Below are 19,507 nucleotides of genomic sequence, written 5' to 3'. Positions count from 1 at the left end.
AGATTTAAAGACATGCAGAAAATTACATTTTCAAAAAAACAAAAAACAAACAGAACCTGCAAATCAGGATGAAATAGGAGGCTCAAGAGGTATGATATGGCTCATAACAGACTAGCAAATGAGAAGTGGGTTAATTTATTAATGTTTTTTTCCTTTTTGGTGTTACAAAAAGTCACAAAGCTTCACAATTTATTGTTAAAAGATGGTCAACTCCAAAACCCTTTATTTATTATTAAACCATTTAGAATCCTATTATTAAGATGAGAGTATATCACCTTTTGAAAGTGGGAGTATTTTACCGGAGTGAATTAAAACTTGTTTTTGGCGGTGGATGGGGGGACTTCCAACCCCTTATCCCTTTCGACCCTAGCAACGCCCATGGTATGAACATTAATTTGTTTTGTTATTGAACACAAAAAGAGAAAAGATAACTTCATAAACAAACCAGAAAGACACATAAAGTTTTTGAAAAAATTATTTATGTTTTATTACAAGCTCAAATGCAACGATGGTTTATTTTTAAAGCAAAATTTGCTAGAAATTATTTACCAGGACATTATCTTTTCTCTCTCTCTCTCTCTCTCTCTCCCTCTCTCTCTTTCTCTCTCTCTCTCTCTCTCTCTATCTCTCTCTCTGTCTGTGTGTGTGTGTGTGTGTGTGTGAGTGTTGAAAGCTTTATCCAGTTACTGATTATTAAGAAAATTAATCAAAACAGAACCAAACAGGCCGAACAAGCAGTTAGTTATTAGCAATGATGTAGTTGATCCAGTTTATGTAGCGGCACACTTCAACATAAACCCCAGGAAAGCCTGGTTCAGCGCAGCCAATGCCAAAGGAAACAATGCCTTTCAGTGTCCCATTGCACACTACAGGACCACCAGAATCCCCCTGAAAGGAAAATTGGAGAATCAAAAAGCAAAGTGGCCATTTGTATGAAAATAATACATATATTCATACAAAATATAATAACAACAACAATCATTAACGTACCTGACATGAGTCTTTTCCTCCATCCATGAATCCAGCACAGAACATCTTTTTCGTTATGACTCTTCCATACGCACTTTTACAGTCTGCTTTTGATAATATAGGCAATTCCAAACACTGCAGTGTAGAAGAAATGGAATCTGGATAAAAAAAAACAAAACATATATGAATAGTGTTAAATCAAAATCATGTTTTGTTCACCATAAAAGCTTTTGTGCTACTTTATATTCATTTTAATAAGTTAATTGCATTTCAACTAATCTTATGCAAAGTTTAACTTAATATTTTGTCAGTTTGACTGAGTAAAAGATCATTTGATTTAACAAAAAATCTAAGTCAGTAAGATTTTTTTTTACAGTGTAGCTAAAGTCTTAATAATTTTCAACATGATGTCAAAGGAACAGTTCACCCTAAAAATGAAAATTTCCTCAACATTTTCTCACACTCAAGTGGTTATAATTTTTTTTTATAAATTTCTTCTGTTGAACACAAAACAAGAAATATAGTTTATTTTAATGCTAACTAAATATCCAATCATTTTAGTAATATATTATAGTAATATATACAGGTTAGCAATATATCAACTTAAAATACACATGCATAATATCTAAAAAAATAAATAAATAAATAAATATCCAAAGAAGAAGAAAAAAGAGATTCTGAAAGAAAATAAAAAAGTAAAAAGCAGCCACTGGCATCCATAGTAAAAACTATGGAAGTCAGTTTTTTCTCTCTTCCAAAATTCTACATCATATCTTCTTTTGTGTTCAGCAGAAGAAAGAAACTCAATGGAGGGTGAGTAAATGACACAGTTTTCATTTTTGGATGAACTATCCTTTAATTAAATTATATACAGTATGAATAAAATTCATCACCACCTCACCTCCAGTTACGCCCCATCCAGAAACCAAGCACTGCTCCCCTGCATGAGAGCAATTGGTTGGAAGTGGGACTGGCTTCACATTGTTGTTGATAACAGCAGGCTCTTTCAGCTTGATCAGCATGATGTCATTGTTGTGTTCCCTATTATTGTACTTTGGGTGAGAAATCACCTTCTCTGCTTGGATCTCCTGCGCTGTGTCTTCAACAACAAACAGGTCGTGTTTTCCTAGATGGACGATGATAGATCTATTGGCAAGGAAGTAATATTTGAATTAATCAGAATATTGTCTATCTACCCAGTGGGCACCTTGATGCCAAAACGGCATTAAAAAAAACTCATAAAAACAACACAGGCTCGTTATGAATAGGTACCCCCGTATACATTTATACGGAAATTATATAGCCTGAGGTACGTATGGCTGCATTGAATCTTTAAAATGAACTCTACAGGGTGGTATGACGCAGCACACGGCTTCTGAGTTTATTTTTGCTACCAGCTGACTGCTTACCTCCATATGGACAGCTTTTTCGCTGTTACCTGTTTGCCCAGTGGCTCACTGCATACGTCAACAGACTTGAGAAGCAGAGAGGAGTTGACTGCAATGACAGGCTTTGACAGAACGATTCCAAAAAAGCAGGCAAAACAAAATAAAAAGTAAATAACAGGGTGAGAACGTGTTAAGATCTGAAAACATGGTGAGAGACAGCCACAAGGGCTTTTACTTTCTGGATTGCTTTTAAAAAACACTGTCGGTTGGGTTTAAGGAAGGCGGTGGGTGGGTCAATCGGTGTTTTTAAAAACACTATTGGTTGGGTCACTCAGTCGACAGCGACCTCTGGTGGATTTACGCGAGATGGGCAGGCAAGAATGGCACTCGAGTGAGAAATTTGAGATCTGAAAAAGCATACACAGCGGCCTCTGGTGGATTCGCGAAAACAAAAACTGCAGAAAAAAACGTACCTCCAGGGACATTTGTGCTCTTTGGAAATGTATACAGGGGTACATATCCATAATGAGCCTGGGTTGCATAAAAACATCAAAAATGTAAATCAAATTGATCTTACAACAAATAGTGTCTTAAACGTGCTATTCCACCAAACTTTTTATTTATTTATTTAGCCACAGTGTGAATATGTAATCCATAAAAGTAACTGTGTTATGATAAGAAACTGATTAAAAACATTTTGATTTTTAATTAGAGCTGGAATACCAGATGTGGGAAATCTTATCTTTATTAAAGAGCTTAATAACAACCCAATAATGCTTAATATAGTATTTCTAGTTATTCCATATTGAGTTAAAGATGAATTTATAAAATGTCTATAATATAATTCATATAATGTCTAGAAATGTCGATAATGTTATACTTACGAGGACTTGCAGTGTGCAGCAGACACAACCCAACTCTCATGGATCAAAGATCCCCCACACAAGCCATATCCATCATCGAGGCGCGCTTGCCAGGGCTGAGAGTGAGGCTGACATTCATGACCTCCAATGATTTTATCACCCTTGCTGTGAACTTCAATAAAAAAAAAATTAAATTATATATATATATATATATATATATATATATATATATATATATATATATATATATATATGTATATGTATGTATGTATATATATATGAATTTATTTTGATGTTACAATGCAAGTCAGTGAGTCAATGCAAGACTGTGTGCTATTCTTGTATATACAGTTAAAATCAGAATTATTACAAAATAAATTCTAAGGAGGGCTAATAATAATTTAGATTTTTGACTTCAACTGTACACTACCTGATAAAAGTCTTGTCGCCTTTCCAAGTTTTAGGAACAACAAATAATAAATTGACTTCTACAGTAGTTGATGATTTGGTATCAAGTGGCTTATATGAAAGGCAAAGGCTTCTAGATTACGCTTATTTTAGCAAAAAGAAATATGATTATTGTGTATGACTTCCATGAGCTTGATGGACTGCATCCATACATCTCTGCAATGACTCAAATAGCTTATTAATAAAGTCACCTGGAATGACAAATAAAGTTTTCTTGCAGGACTTCCAGAGTTCATCAAGGTTCTTTGGATTAATATTCAACGTCTCCGTCATCTTACCCCATACATGCTCAAAAATGTTCATGTCTGGTGACTGGGCTGGCCAATCTGGAGCACCTTGACCTGCTTTGCTTTCAGGAACTTTGATGTGGAGGCTAAAGTAAAAGGAGCACTATCCTGCTGGAGAATTTGCCCTCTCCTGTTGTTTGTAAAGTAATGGGCAGGACAAATGTCTTGATACTTCAGGTTGTTGATGTTGCCATCCATTCTGCAGATCTCTTGCACACCACTATACTGAATATAACCCAAACCATGATTTTTCCTTTACCAAACTTGACTGATCTCTCTGAGATTATTGGGTCTAAGTGGGTTCTGCAACTTTTCCAAATGAGAAGTTGAGTTATTATTTGTTGCTCTTACAACTGGGATTGACGACTTTTGTCAGGTAGTGTATACAATATTTAAAAAAGGAGATTTCTTACCCAAACAATGATCACCACAATAGTAACCTATTACTATCCATATTACTGGGACACATTATTGTTAAATGTAATGCTAACTAAATATAAAACAGGTCCCTGAAGATAATAAACCCCCTACGAAATGTAAGGTCAATGTAAATAACACTAATTGATATAATGGAAACAACCCACACAGTGTGAGAGATACTATTGTTAATTTTAATGTTGACTTACTATATTACAATGCAGGTATAATCCAGCAAACATTATGCATATCAAATAAGAAGGAAAGAGAGATACATACCCACAACCCCAATCAGCAGAATAAACACAATGCTGTTCATTTCAATGCAGGAAAGGAGGAGGACTGCTCATATACAGACAGATCTAAAGAGCACTTCTACAAAATTCAGGAATGGCATTTGTGTTTTTAAGCAATCGTTTGAACACACCTACAAGTACACAACAACCAATAGTGAACAACCAATTATGGGATGGCAGCGTAACAACTATTTGGCAACATTATAGTTTAACACTAGAACCACAGTTAGTTCAAATTTACCCACTATCAAAAAAATAAATAAATAAAAAATGCACTGCTTATGTTTGAAGTTATTCACCACTGACTTTTACTTTAAAATTTAATTCACTGAATTAGTGGTTATAATAAATGAATAAAGTAACAGTGACTAAAGGAACGCGACTTGTAGAGCTATTAAAAACACAAAATGTGATGAATGATGAGAGTCTGGAGAAATAAGTTATGCATCAGAGTATGATGGCTCAAATTTAGACATTTTAAACTACTTATAATCTACTCCCAAAATAATAATTTCATGAGGCTAGACACTTTTTGTTAACAATGGTAAAAACAGTGAAATAGTATGTTTAGTATGTAACAATTTCTTAAAATTTATTCTGGGTAAAACTTACCAACTCAATCTCACAGCAATTCCTAACTTTTTGATTTAGTGGCTAATTTGTATGAATTCGCATGATCTAATTCGTAAAATTTAGTACGATTTGCTCATAACACAAAGCAGTTGGGGTTAGGGGTGGGGTTGGGTGCCACGCCTCCTTTTTAAAATCGTACATTTTTGTATAACTGAACTCATACAAATTCGTACAAATTAGCCACTAAACTGACAAAACGTAAAATACTTATGTTTCCTCACGAGATCAGGCTGAAAGTTACCCGCACTGGCAATTTTGGGTTTACAGTAACCTCCAGTCGTTCTAGTGTGAAGTAGCAATTCTTACTGTTAACTACTGACTTATTATCTGCCTATTATTAAAGGTGCTGTGTGTTAGTTTTTGACTCTTCTAATGCATAAAAGTACCATAATATGCTTGCAGATATTTAAGAAACACGCCATGTGAACATTCTTGCTTATCTAAAAACAATGTCAGACATTTTAGCTTTGAAAAGGCGTTTTCCGTGCCGGAACGATATCTTTGTTTTGTTAACTTTAACCTGCCCAATCCCACTTTCGCCAATTATATTTCAGCATCCCAGGTTGCCTTGTTGGAAAACAGCGTATTTCATTCATTTATTAAGAAAGGCTCTGAAAGCATGCGTCCGTGCCGGAAATGTGACCTCTGATGGACAGTAGCAGCCTCCGAAATTAGACAGATTCAGTTGCACATGAGGTTATTCCTTAGCAAATTATATAAATCTTGCGAAAGTAAACATTAGATGAGCAGGTTACACTGTAACCGCGTGTCCTAACATCATGCTACGCGACGAGATATGCAGTGATAAGCAATTTGGCTGTTTGCACCACACGAAACACATAAATTTAAATACAGCCATTCAGAAGCACAGAATATGCACTCACTTATGACATGGTAAGGTTTATCATCTATTTAATACATATCAACCCTCTTTAACATTATTAAATGCACATTTTGAATCACTCATTTGTGTTTAGTTTCAAACAGTTTATTTTTATTTTCAAGATCTGAGGTGAATCTGCTGCTGCTTTCAGTAGTATGGCAATACATGTCATGTACAATGGCATTCAAACTCACATTGTTAGCATTTAACACTGAACAAAGCACATGAGGTTTACCTGAGGTGATCATTGTCAGTTTTCTGTTGTTTAGCTGTGAGAAATAGAAGCTGTTTCTAATATATCAATTTGAGGTGTTGGTTGACAAAAACTACTTTTAATATTCCTTCTATCGGGTGCTCTTGCTTTTATTTAGAACAGTTTAAATCACTCACTTTAGTCCTCAATCTGGCAACCTGCGTTTGCGTTTGTTTTGATCCTCTAGTGCAATACCTAGTTCAACCACTGGGTGTCAAATGTACCTACTGTACCTTTAAGATATTGGTTGTTTACTACTTATAAATTATAATCTTATTCTACATCCCTAACTCTACCCAATACCCAAACCCAAACCCTACCTTTTAACTAAGAATAAGCAGCAAATGAGTAGTTTATTAAGCTTAAAGTCTTAGTTAATGCTTTGTTAATACCTAGAATTGTACCTTTAAATAATGTGTCATTAGTTCCTAAATTGTTTAAGTTTAGTTTTTAGTTGTTAACACTGGGTCTTGCTCAGTTCTGCGTGAGTAGAGCAGTAACCAAAACTACATTTCACACTGGTTCACCAAAATTGCAAGATTATAAATTTTGGTCGGTCTGATCTCATGAGGTTCAGACTGCTGTTGCTGTTGTAATAGTGTGGGGGATCTTTTCTTGACACTGAATATTGCTCAAATGTCACAGTCTAATGTACTGAAGTATTATTGCACCAGAGTATTATTGTACTAGAGTAAATGTACCCCTACATACATTTTTGGAGAGCGCCAAATATGTCCCAGGAGGTACTTTTTATGCAGTTTTTGTTTTTCGCAAAACCACCAGAAGCCGCTGTGTATGCTTTTTGAGATCTCAAATTTCTCTCGCTAGTGCCATTTACACCTGCTTTTCTCATGTAAATCCACGAGAGGCCGCTGTTGACTAGGGTTGGGTACCGAAACCCGGTGTGGAACCGGTATGCACCGGATCAAATCGGCATATGAATTTCAGTGCTTAATTTCGGTGCTGCAACAAGAACGTAAAGCAGGTCGTGACTGTTCATATTTCTGCCATGCCACAGAGTGCCATCTGAATAGTTTCATTTTAAATAACATGCAAATGTGCACGTCTGGTGTGTGATAATATCAACTGTCTTGTGTGCGCCGTGCCGCAGCTCTGAGCGGCGCATCCGCTGTGTGACGGCCTTACAAAGCACAAAAGGGTGCATTAAAGGCACACATAAGTAAGCGTTATGTCACACTATCTCTAAATGCTTAATTCTAAATAGCTTTAAGGGATAAAGGTGTCAGCGATGTTAGGCGTTTGTTATTGTAGCTTATAAAAGGCAAATCGCGCAGTACGGCGCATGCGGCGAGCGATACTTCATCAACACGCATGATCGCGTTCATCTAATTTGCTTAAACTAAGCATTCTAAAGTATGTCTATATTTTGCAAGCAAGGATTCTGAATGTGGTAAAGGATTCTTTACCACATTTTCAGACTTTACCACATTCTTACCCTGTTTTTTACTTGTTTAACTTATTTTCTGTCTTTTATTTTTGTCTTACCTGCTTTCTGGAACTTGAATTCTGTCATTGTGGTCAGCTCCGTTCTACACGTCACATGGCGAGCAACTGGACAAACTGGTAACAGTAGGAAAGCCGTCCATATGGAGGTAAGCGGTCAGCTGGTAAGTGCGAAAAAAAAAATGTTTCAAACCGCCCCATAGCATTTGTTGTGAAGAGGAAATGCAGCCATACATACTTCTGGCTACATAATTCGCCATCTCCAGAAATGTATAGAGGGCTATGTTTTCAGAATGAGCCTCTTCAACTGCTCCAGAATGCAGCAGCACGAGTGGTCTTCAATTAACCTAAACGAGCACATGTCACTCCGCTGCTAGTCCGTTTGCACTGGCTGCCAGTTGCTGCTCGCATCAATTTCAAAGCTCTGATGTTTGCCTACAAAGTGACTTCTGGCCTTGCTCCTTCTTATCTGCTCTCGCTTCTGCAGATCTATGCGCCCTCCAGAAACTTGCGTTCTGTGAATGAACGTCGCCTCGTGGTTCCATCCCAAAGAGGGAAGAAATCACTTTCGCGAACGCTCACGCTCAATCTGCCCAGTTGGTGGAATGAACTCCCTAACTGCATCAGAACGGCAGAGTCACTCGCTACTTTCAAGAAACGACTAAAAACTCAACTATTTAGTCTCCATTACACTTCCTAATCTGCAATTGCCTCTCTGAATATCACACTAACTGTACCAAAAAAAAAAAAAACTAATACTACTTATACTTCCCTTCTTAGACTTTACAGACCTGAAACTTGCCTATAGCACTTATTCATTGTTGCTCTTGGTTGTGTAAATTGCTTTCTTGTCCTCATTTGTAAGTCGCTTTGGATAAAAGCGTCTGCTAAATGACTAAATGTAAATGTTAATGTAAATACGCGAGAGATGAAAAACCGTGCAAAGGTGGCGCTGAAAAGGCCAGAATTAAAAAAAGCTGAGTATATTTTTCATTAAAACCAGCGGCAGTGGGAGTACAACAAGACGATGAAAATTTGCAAAGACAAAAACTGCAAAAAAACAAAAATAAAAAAAACAAAACGTAGCTCCTGGGACGTATTTTGCTCTCTCCAGAAATGTATATAGGGGTATGTAATCAAAATGAGCCTGGGTTGGAATAGTCCAATGTGCACCGCAAAAGTCTGTATTGTATTGATGAGCCAGTTTCTCCAGGGGTTTACACTCACACAATTTAAATGAGAACAAGAAAACAATGGTGTTTAGACTGACAGCATGGCCATTTTCATGTACTGAACTCTTATTATTCGACTATATGCCTAGACATAACCAGATTTCTTTGTTAAGGCAGTGACTATAAAGGGGTTTAGTACCTTAAATTTAAAGCAAACTGCTACTGAAAACAATAAAAATTTAAGAAAAAATCCACACCAGCTTTTTAAATAAAGACTCTTGCTGCCGAATACTCACCTTCAACAAAACATTTTTCAATAAACAGTATGTGCTGTAAAATGTATTTTAAAATCATTAAAAAACACATCTTGTTGCTCAATCTCTTCCCGTCTAATTTGGTTTGTGGAGACAATTTTGTCATCTGTGGTGTAAAGTTCAGAGAAGTGAAGAAAGAAGTGATAGTCTGTAACCAATACATAGCTTACTGTAAGTACATCCACACACATGCATCAATACGGCCATATGCTTATGATTTATATATAACAGCACATTATGATTGATATTACAAAGATATTTATACTGAAAGTTGATCTGATTTAGTTGTTTTATATTTTCTTTCATTGCTAAAAACCAAACAAAATTAAGGTAAATAAGAGTGTTTTGTATACATACTGTAAATGGCTAGTATCAGTTTAAAGCTAATCGGCGAAGCTATTTTGAATTTTTTCACAATAAACTGTTGAACTGTCACTTCCACCGCTGTCATTTCCATCAAAATATTTTAAAAGTTCTCATCACACAATAAAAGTGTTTTCACAATGTAAAAGTTCATGCTTTATTTAATATACAAATTCAGTTTATTTATTTTCTAATAAGCTCTTAACTAAATTAATATTACATTTTAGAGTGTGACAGGCGTACAATTCAGCAAACAACTAATTTATTTTATTGACAGACGTATAATTATTGTATATATTGTGAAAAGATTGATTAACTATATACAAAAATGATCTTAGACAATGTTTGACTGCCATAATTTATTTCATTTTAAAATAAAAGCTGTATTATATTGAGATGTGGTGGAAATGACATTGGTTCAGTTCACGATTAAAAAAAATGTTTCTCTTCTTATCTAAGTTTGTTCTCTTACAGATCTTAAAACTAGACAAATTGCTTAAACTTATGAGACTGTTACGTTAATTTTAAGCAAGTTTTTTACTCAACTTCACAAGGCTAAAAGTGCCCATGGTTGAAGAATGGCCCATATATGAGTACACCCCATTTTGAAAATGAATATATCTAATCACAGAAAACTTCATGCAAGTCAAAGCAGTCAGTAAGAAGTGAATCTGCTGAAGCTGTTTGTGGAGTTGTTTAATGATCCTCTGCTGAGACTGAAGCTGTTTTACTTTAGTTGATTTTATTTCATGTTGTAACTGAAGTCACTGTTTGTGTTTATTGTTTCTTTTTTCTGTGATTGGGATTATTACAGCAGGTGTTCATCAGTTCACTCATTTGTGTTCATTAACTCTGTCAAGTGAACTCTTTAAGTGTACATAATAGTGAACTAGGGCACAAAGTGTGATTTCAAACACTGACAGCTTACTACTTTTTCAAAAACAAGTTTACCCAGAATGCACTGTTTTTACAGAATATCACTGTTTTACTCTAGAATGTTGCTGTTTTTTTACAGCAAGTTTTACAGTACAGAAAATCTTTAGAAATGGAAAGATAATACATTTAAATTCATGCAAAATATTGCAAAATTGTATGAATTCTTATAAAAAAATGTTTGTTTCTCTTTATTTTTGCTGTATTTGAAAATGTTATTTAATATTTTTCCCTAACATATTAATTTTAGCTACTAATTTTTTAACCATTATTGTAAGTTATTTTGTTAAATAAGCTCCAAATTTGGCTTCAGTACTGACTAAACGAATGTATATGCACAAATATAATATTGTAAAGCTTCATATAGAGAAACATTAATTTAAATGAGAGATTTGTGGAGGTGGGGGTGGGGGGTGTACTCGTATATGCTGAGCACTGTATTTAGTACAAAAAAGAGAGTTCTGCTATTGTTACAAGCTAAAGAAGCCTAATTTAGTACCTTTTTTTGTACTTTAGTGTATAATGTTTTTGTAATATTAATGTTGATGTTTGTTTACATAGATGAAGTTATATTGTGAAGTATTAATATATTTTATATTCTGTAAGTTTGCAAAACTCTAATTTTCTATAATTAATAGTTCTGTTTAGTGATTTAATCACATAAAAAAAAAACAAAAGACTGTGTTTTTTAAAATGTGATTAAATCCCCAATTGGAAATATTTCAGTGCACATGTAACCCCGCCTGTCCTATGCCACCCAACCTGCTCCGAGCTGGTATCGAACCGGCGTCCTACCACATGGTGGTCGGTTGCTCTAACACTCTTAACACCAGAGAACAAACATTTAACTTGTCATTTCTTGTCTTTGATCTGGGTTTGTGGATGCCATTTTGCAATCAGTAGTGTTGGGTTTAGAGAAGTCAAGAAAAAGAAGTAGAAGTTTTGGTTACTGTTGCAAACAGAGCCTAACCCCCCAAGTTTTTTTTTTTTTTACTTGTATACTTTTAGAAAATGTTATTTTATTTTATACTGGGATTACACTTGCAAGTGTAGCTTATTTCTTTCTTAACTAAGGTGTGTGTTTAGATGAACGCCGCTGAGATAAAAGATGAAAGTGGCCAAATACAGTCATATCCTGGATGAAAACCTTTTTTAAGAGTGCTCAGGGCCTCAGACTTTGCCGCAAGTTTAGGTTCCAACAACCACATAGCTAAAATAATGAAGGAGTGGATTCGCAGCAACTCCATGGCTGTCCCTGAATGGCCCAGCCTAAGTCCTGACCAAAACCCAATTAAGCATCTCTGGAGAGACCTAAAAATGGCCGTCCACCAATGTTTACCAACCAACTTGACTGAACTGGAGAGAATCTGCAAGGAGGAATGGAGTGAAAAACTTGTTGCATATTTCCTAAAAAGACTCGTGGCTGTATTAAATCAAAAGGTTGCTTCTACTAAATACTGGTCATGTGATATTTCAGTTTTGCAAAAATGTTAACAATTCTTTGTTTTTATGTCAATATGTGGTGCTGTGTGTACTTTATTGAGAAAATGATTTTAGCAAAAGACTATATATATATATATATATATATATATATATATATATATATATATATATATATATATATATATATATATATATATATATATACACATACAGTTGAAGTCAGAATTATTAGCCCCTTCAACTTTTTTTTCTTCTTTTTAAAATATTTTCGAAATGATGTTTAACAGAGCAAGGACATTTTCACAGTTTGTCTGATAATATTTTTTCTTCTGGAGAAAGTCTTACTTGTTTTGTTTCAGCTAGAATAAAAGCAGTTTTGAATTTTTTGTGAACATTTTTAGGGACAAAATTTTTAGCCCGTATAAGCTATATATTTTTCTCGATAATCTACAGAACAAACCACTATTATACAAAATCTTGCCTAGTTACCCTAACCTGCCTAGTTAACTTAATTAACCTAATTAAGCCTTTAATGTCACTTTATGCTTTATAGAAGTGTCTTGAAAAATATCTAGTCAAATATTATTTACAGTCATCATGGTAAAGATAAAATCAATCAGTTATTAGAAATGATTTATTAAAATTATTATGTTTAGAAATGTGTTGAAAAAATCTTCTCCGTCAAACAAAAATTGGGGAATAAATAAACAAGCGGTCTAATAATTTAGGGGGGCTAATAATTCTGACTATATATATATATATATATATATATATATATATATATATATATATATATATATATATATATATATATATATATATATAGATGAGCAATATCACACTCGCAGCAGTGCAATGTGGCTCTATGTCATTGATGATACAGCCACATCACACTGCTATGAGTGTTATGTTGCGTTTATACAACAGTTTGACAGCATTGTCACATCGTCACCTTGGAATTATAAGGTTCTATCTGCGTTCTGAATGATTTTGAGATATTGAGCTTCAAAGTTTTTGAATTCCATATAGCAAACAGTGTGTGTAACATTTTTTTTGTTTTTTTAATAAAAGGTCTTAAAATATAAACAACTTATAAAAAAAAAAATCACATAATGTAAATAAGTAGTCATTAAAAATAATATGTTACTAACTCTATTTTGACAAAAATGGCAGATAGAACATTATTATTCTAAGGTGACGCTGTATCCCTTGCTTAAACTAGGTTAAACTAGCCTAGGCTGGTTGGCTGGTTTTTAGCAGTTCGGCCAGTCTGGCTTTATAGGGGTTTTGGCTATTTCCAGGCTTGGAGATGACCAGCTAAAACCTGCTTGACCAGCCTAGCCAGACTGGGAGCCCAAACAAAACCAGCTATGTCCAGCTTAAACTAGACTGGTCAAGCTGGTTTTAGCTGGTCATTTTCCTGACCACATTTTCACTTTGGTGGTGACTTTAATGTCCTCAGCTTTGTATTGTAGCAACTTCCTTTTACAAAAAATGATAAGCAACAATAATACAGCAGAGTCACCAAGTATAAGACTATAATAAGGCCACATAAAGCTGAGGAGATTAGACACCACCAAAGTAAATTTGTAGAAGAAAAAAATTGTTTGGTATAAAATAACCAACGCATGATCGATATAAAAATAATATGTATTAATGTTAACTTGATTAATATATAATGCAAAAATATCTATACAAAAAGAAAATAACCTTTTGATAACGAGTGGTTCTCGCACGTATTGTAGCCTATATTTGATGCACATGTAAACAATATGTATTCTGAGTGAGCAAGTAAACATTTATGATCTGAATACGAATGAACAGCCATTCTAAACAAGAGTTTTCTATAGACTTTGTCATCATTGGTTTAATAGGCAGACTGTACAGAGTTTGTGTAGATCACGCAGCAGAGTGATAACCATGGCCTTTAAGGTCACAGATTTTGATGGTCACAAAATATGGTGTATGGTGCTGACTCTGATGCTCGGAAATTATAATTATTTTAAAATAGACACTATCCTTATAAATAAACGGAACAGTTACAATCTAAACAACTACATTCTGGAAAATTATTGAAAAATTATTTGTCAAACTGTAGAGTGTCCTCTGCTTGAGTAATACACAAGGGTGAAGGATTACCAGGCTGTGCTATATTGCTGAATATCACATGGCTATCAGCCAATCAGATTCAAGAACCATATATATATATATGGTTTGAGAGCTGGGTCTATTCTACGCAAGCTATGATGACTTTCACCCTGATATTTTAGCGCAGATTTATACAGTACCTGACCGGTGAGCAGTCTGACAAAAAAAGTGCCCTTCTGAACCAAATCAGCAGGATGCCCTTCTAGATGTTTCACCTACTTTGAAGACACTACTGACTACGTTTACATGGACATCTGTTATTTGCCTTAATAGACAATTATGTAATTGAGGTGTTTACGTGGTGCTTTCATGTGAGTTTCCTGTAGTTTTGGGTGACTTTAACTGCAGTTCGGCAGTTTCACTTTAACTCATGAATATTTCATTCATGCCCCCATGACAAACTGGGGTATTAGACACAAATAAAGAGTAAGGACTGGTGAAAGTGGTATGGAATTTAAAAGCACACGCCAAATAGAAAGAAAAAACTTTCGCATTTCGCAGTGTGTGTGTGTGTGTGTGTGTGTGTGTGAGAGAGGTCCTTTACTGACAGCTGCGTGTGTGAATATGGCGAAAAATCCTAAATGATGCAATAGTTTGAACGGGGTGTTTACTTCAATAATGCCACTAACATATGCATACTCCACAAGTCTTAATTCTATTTCTGTTTAGTTCAGTTAGGACTTTAGTCGGATTAAGGTAAACAAAAATCGCTGTTTGATGCTTATGTAGGACTACAGTTCAAAATTCATGTTTAACAGAATAAACAGTTAGTAAACACAAATACATCTTATTGAACATTTTATTTTCATCTCCAATTATCATAGTATAACAGTTTCTCAAGCAGTTTGTGTTGCATTTTGGAAACAGGAGATAAACCACTAGTCTAATGCGCCACCTGGCTTGAGTAATCTGCTCTCAAAGACTTATTATTTGGGTAGCACATATATTCTGAATGCCTTCGGCAGAGTTCAAATGAGCCATTTTAATGTAGACTAATTTTAAGATTACAGTGAGATTAATCCAGATAAAAAAAAAAATCTATGGCCTATAATATACCTATAAAACCTATATATATACACGTGTGTGTGTATGTATATATAAATATATATATATATATATATATATATATATATATATATATATATATCAAAATACTGTTAACATCAAATATTCATTTAAAAAAAAAAAGAGTATAGGGGTTGTATGTTATGGTGTTTCTTTTGCTAGTAAATCTGAGTTGTGCATAAGACGTGTACTTGAGACAAGTAATAATAAAAAAAACCCTGTAAAAATCAACTTATAGATTAAAATCATGCAACACTTTGTGCATCCCAATCACAAAGAAAACACAGAGCTAGTGCTGAATCCATTTATTTGACTTGAACAGCTTTTTTTGACATTAGTATATCACTCCATGAAATTGCATTGATGAACACATGAAATTATTACAGCTACAGGAACTACAAACTCTGTGGTCCTTCAGTTAAGAGAAATTCCCCACCGAGACCTGCCCGATCCCGTCTGAACAAGTAGAAGAGGCAAATATATATGAGATGTTCAACTGATCTGCATTACTACAACTATGGATGTCTGCATAAGCTGTCTTTGTACAAGCGGGAGAGCCGGTCGATCATGATACAATGAGCATCAGAATGTGTCACTGATAAAAAGACTGAAGCAGGGCTGCTGGGGGAGTGCAACAATATCTTTTAGGTTGTGCAAATTAAGAGGCATTTGAAAGTATAGAACTTTTTTTTGTCTTCATTGGAATGGATATACGAGTTCATAATGAATTAAATTAAAAACAAATGAAAGTAACATGAAATGTAATGGAATAAAATAGATGTTGCACTGACATGTCTTCCATTCAGAGGTAAGGCTTCATCTAAACATATTACTGTAAATAAAACCATGTACACATTCGATGATACATATATATATATATATATATATATATATATATATATATATATATATATATATATATATATATATATAGAGAGAGAGAGAGAGAGAGAGAGAGAGAGAGAGAGAGAGAGAGATTTTTTTGTACACTTTCACTGTTGCGTTCATGTACGATTTCATCATTTTCCTTTTGAAGTGATATGCAGTATCAAATTGCGTTTGTAAATCGTCCAACATTTTTCATTTGTGAACTAAACAACTCAATAAAAAAGCAAAGACATACAAACAATGGTCCCATGATCAGAAAACTCCTGAATGATAATGCACTGCAAAAATAATAATATACAAGGGGGAGTGATTGAATGGGTTGCAACGAGGGAGAGCACGGTAAGAGACCGGCGGCTTAAAAAGTGGGTCAATAAAAGTAATGAATAACACCTGTTTATTCACATTGATGGAGCCGGAGAGACGTCATTTAATGGCCAGGAGACGAGCCAGTCAAGGAGAGACAGTCGAGCTTGAAGTCGTGCTCCAGACACATTTACACTGTTAAAAAAATTATTGTTTACTTACTTAAAGTAAAAGTATTGTTTACTTTACTTACTTACTTACTTAACAGCAATAAATTTAGTTAAATTGACATGCATATATATAAAGCGTAGTGCACATATGAATACCCCTTTATTAGCCGTAGGCTGTTAAACAGAAACGGTTGGACGCGATGACGTCAGTAATATGCAAATTGACATTTGATGTAATCTAGCGGCATTTAGCAACTTTTCGAGCAAATCTTGGAAAATAGTTGGCAACGCTGTTGAAATCATTTAAGTCATGTGACCTGGTGTTTCGCATCATGCTTCTGTGTAGTGTTTCCAAACACTTGCACTTCGGGATTTCGACAATGTGTCAAAACATCAGTTTCACGTTAGCCATCAGTAGAGTGGAGTAAATATGCAATAAGTTTATTCTTATTTTGGGTTTTAAATGTCTCTGGAGCACGACTTCCAGCTCGTCTCCTGGCCGTAAACGGCATCTCTCCGGCTCAATCACTGTGAAGAAACAGGTGTTATTCATCATTTTGATTGACCCACTTTTTAAGCCACCGGTTTCTTACCATTCTCTCCCCCGTTGCAGGCCATTCGATCACTCCCCCCTCATAACAAATAACTTCATATTTTTGTCTACTTTTTAGCAAAAGCGTCTAAATGATATAAAAGAAATACACATACTTGAGATGTACTCTAAGATATGTTGATATAAAAAAAAATGTACTAATGCTTACCAAAAGGCTCAACAAATAAATTGAATTAATCTCACTGGAAAAAACAAAACAAAAATACTTCATTAGGAATCATTTTTGCACTGTAAAACAAACACACACGCTTGTATATATGGTTTACGGGGACTCTCCATAGGCATAATGTATTTTATACAGAAAAAAATGCATATTATATGTCCTTACCCTGCACCTTACCCCTAAATCCAACCATCTGAAAAGACATTACATATGATTTTTAAGCATTGTGAATTATGAGGACACAATGAATGTCCTCGTAAACCAGCCTAGTAAAATAAAGTTTTTTTAAATATAATGTATATATATATATATATATGTATATATATATATATATATATATATATATATATATATATATATATATATATATATATATATATATATATATATACACATATACATACATACACACACACACACACACACACATATATATATTTTATATAATATTTTGAGGCGTATTTTAACTACTTACGTAAAATGAGCTTAAATAAAACAATTCTTGAGATTATTTTTGGAGTAAATTAATTGTTTTATGCTCGATCTACTCAGATGTGTTACAATAACCTAATTAATAAGTGCTGGGACAACCTGAAAGAATTGTGCGCAATTTATTTACAGTGCATGTCCTCGTAAACCACATAAACAAGTACACACATACACATGATTTCTTGTGATGCGTGAACAACACATAACACCACTGATCATCATCATAAAGCTGTTGAAACTGATAGAATGACACAGAAGCTTGATACAGAACACTAAAGTTACAGTAAAGCATGGTGAAATCCCAGTGGAATGGGGTGAAATGACAGCCGATAATCTCCATCTAAAGCTGTGTGTTAATGGCCGATAACACACTAAACTAACGTGGAAGATTTTACTGCTGAGACCCATGCAGAAACAAAAGTAACAACATGCATCAGTTTCTGACCCAATGATATCATATAATCCACTGTCTATGTGTGTGTGTGTGTGTGTGTGAGTGTTTATCAAATTCAGGAGATACAGATCAAAACAAACAGCTTCCTGATAAAAAGCTGCCTGACACATTCAAGATAATAATACTGATATCCTGTCAGACGTGAATGAAACAAAAATAAAACGGACACAAAGAAAACTTGTCCATATATATATTAACTCGATTAAAAACATATAATACTGAAATAAATAACAGCAGGGGTTTGAGTCAGTAGTTACTATTACTTTAGTTCTGTAAAGGATATCCAGTGTGCTTCTGCGCATGCTAGACGCCTCTGATTCTCACAAAAAACTAAAATTTGGATGAAACTGTCCAACTTTTTACCTCACGCTGCATGAGGTTTTTAAAGCCAAATTATGATGATTTCTTTGTCAATTCTTTATCACTGCACTTCGAAATACTTACAAATGATATTAAAATTGTTATGTAGATTGGATACAATTTCTCTGGATTTGTGATTTATGTGGTTGAGGAAACATTTTCTTCTTAAAAATGACAAAAAAATTAATTTAGAGCCCTTTTTGCTTAACAAAAAAGGTGCTGTGTTTTCTGACATTTAAAAAAATACTTTTTTACATAACCAATCAATATTCATTTTGGTGGAACACTTTAAAAGAGATCCATCCTGGAGGGCCGATGTACTGCATAGTTTTGCTCCAACCCTAATCAAACACAGCTGCCTGTAGCTTTTTAGTGATCTTGAACAGTGTTTCTCAACCACACACCAGGAGGACCACCAGCTCTGCGCATTTTCTATGTATCCTTAACCAAACACACCTGATTCAGATCATTAGCAGAGAGTGAAAGACCTGTAATGGGTGTGACGGATAAAGAAGACATCCAAAACATGCAGTGTTGGTGGTCATCCATGAACGTGGTTGAGAAATACTGATATTAAAGACACTGATCAGTTTGTCCTGGTGTGCTTGATTAGTGCTGGAGAAAAACTCTGTAGGGACAACGGCCTATCAGGATCGAGTTTGTGAAGGTTAAGGATGAGTTTAAAGGGATGGCTCACCCAAAAATGAA

General features: G+C 34.6%; 1 protein-coding gene and 1 long non-coding RNA gene across 2 annotated transcripts in view; one reads left to right on the top strand and one right to left on the bottom strand.

Annotated features, from left to right (window-relative positions):
* Positions 1-19,507, top strand: part of LOC147839797 (uncharacterized) — a 516,604-nt gene that overhangs the window by 316,254 nt on the left and 180,843 nt on the right. The window lies entirely within an intron of this gene.
* zgc:171509 lies at positions 463-4,771 on the bottom strand. The gene is given in 5 exon segments (NM_001320433.2): positions 463-888; positions 991-1,127; positions 1,871-2,115; positions 3,242-3,392; positions 4,672-4,771. Coding segments are annotated over 5 exon segments (723 nt in total). The 5' UTR covers positions 4,712-4,771; the 3' UTR covers positions 463-738.

Source organism: Danio rerio, chromosome 18, assembly GCF_052040795.2.
Source record: "Danio rerio strain M-AB ecotype USA chromosome 18, GRCz13ab, whole genome shotgun sequence".
NCBI classification, from domain to species: Eukaryota; Metazoa; Chordata; class Actinopteri; order Cypriniformes; family Danionidae; genus Danio; species Danio rerio.
Note: the sequence above shows the minus strand (reverse complement) of the source record. Positions and strands in the feature narration are given on the sequence as shown.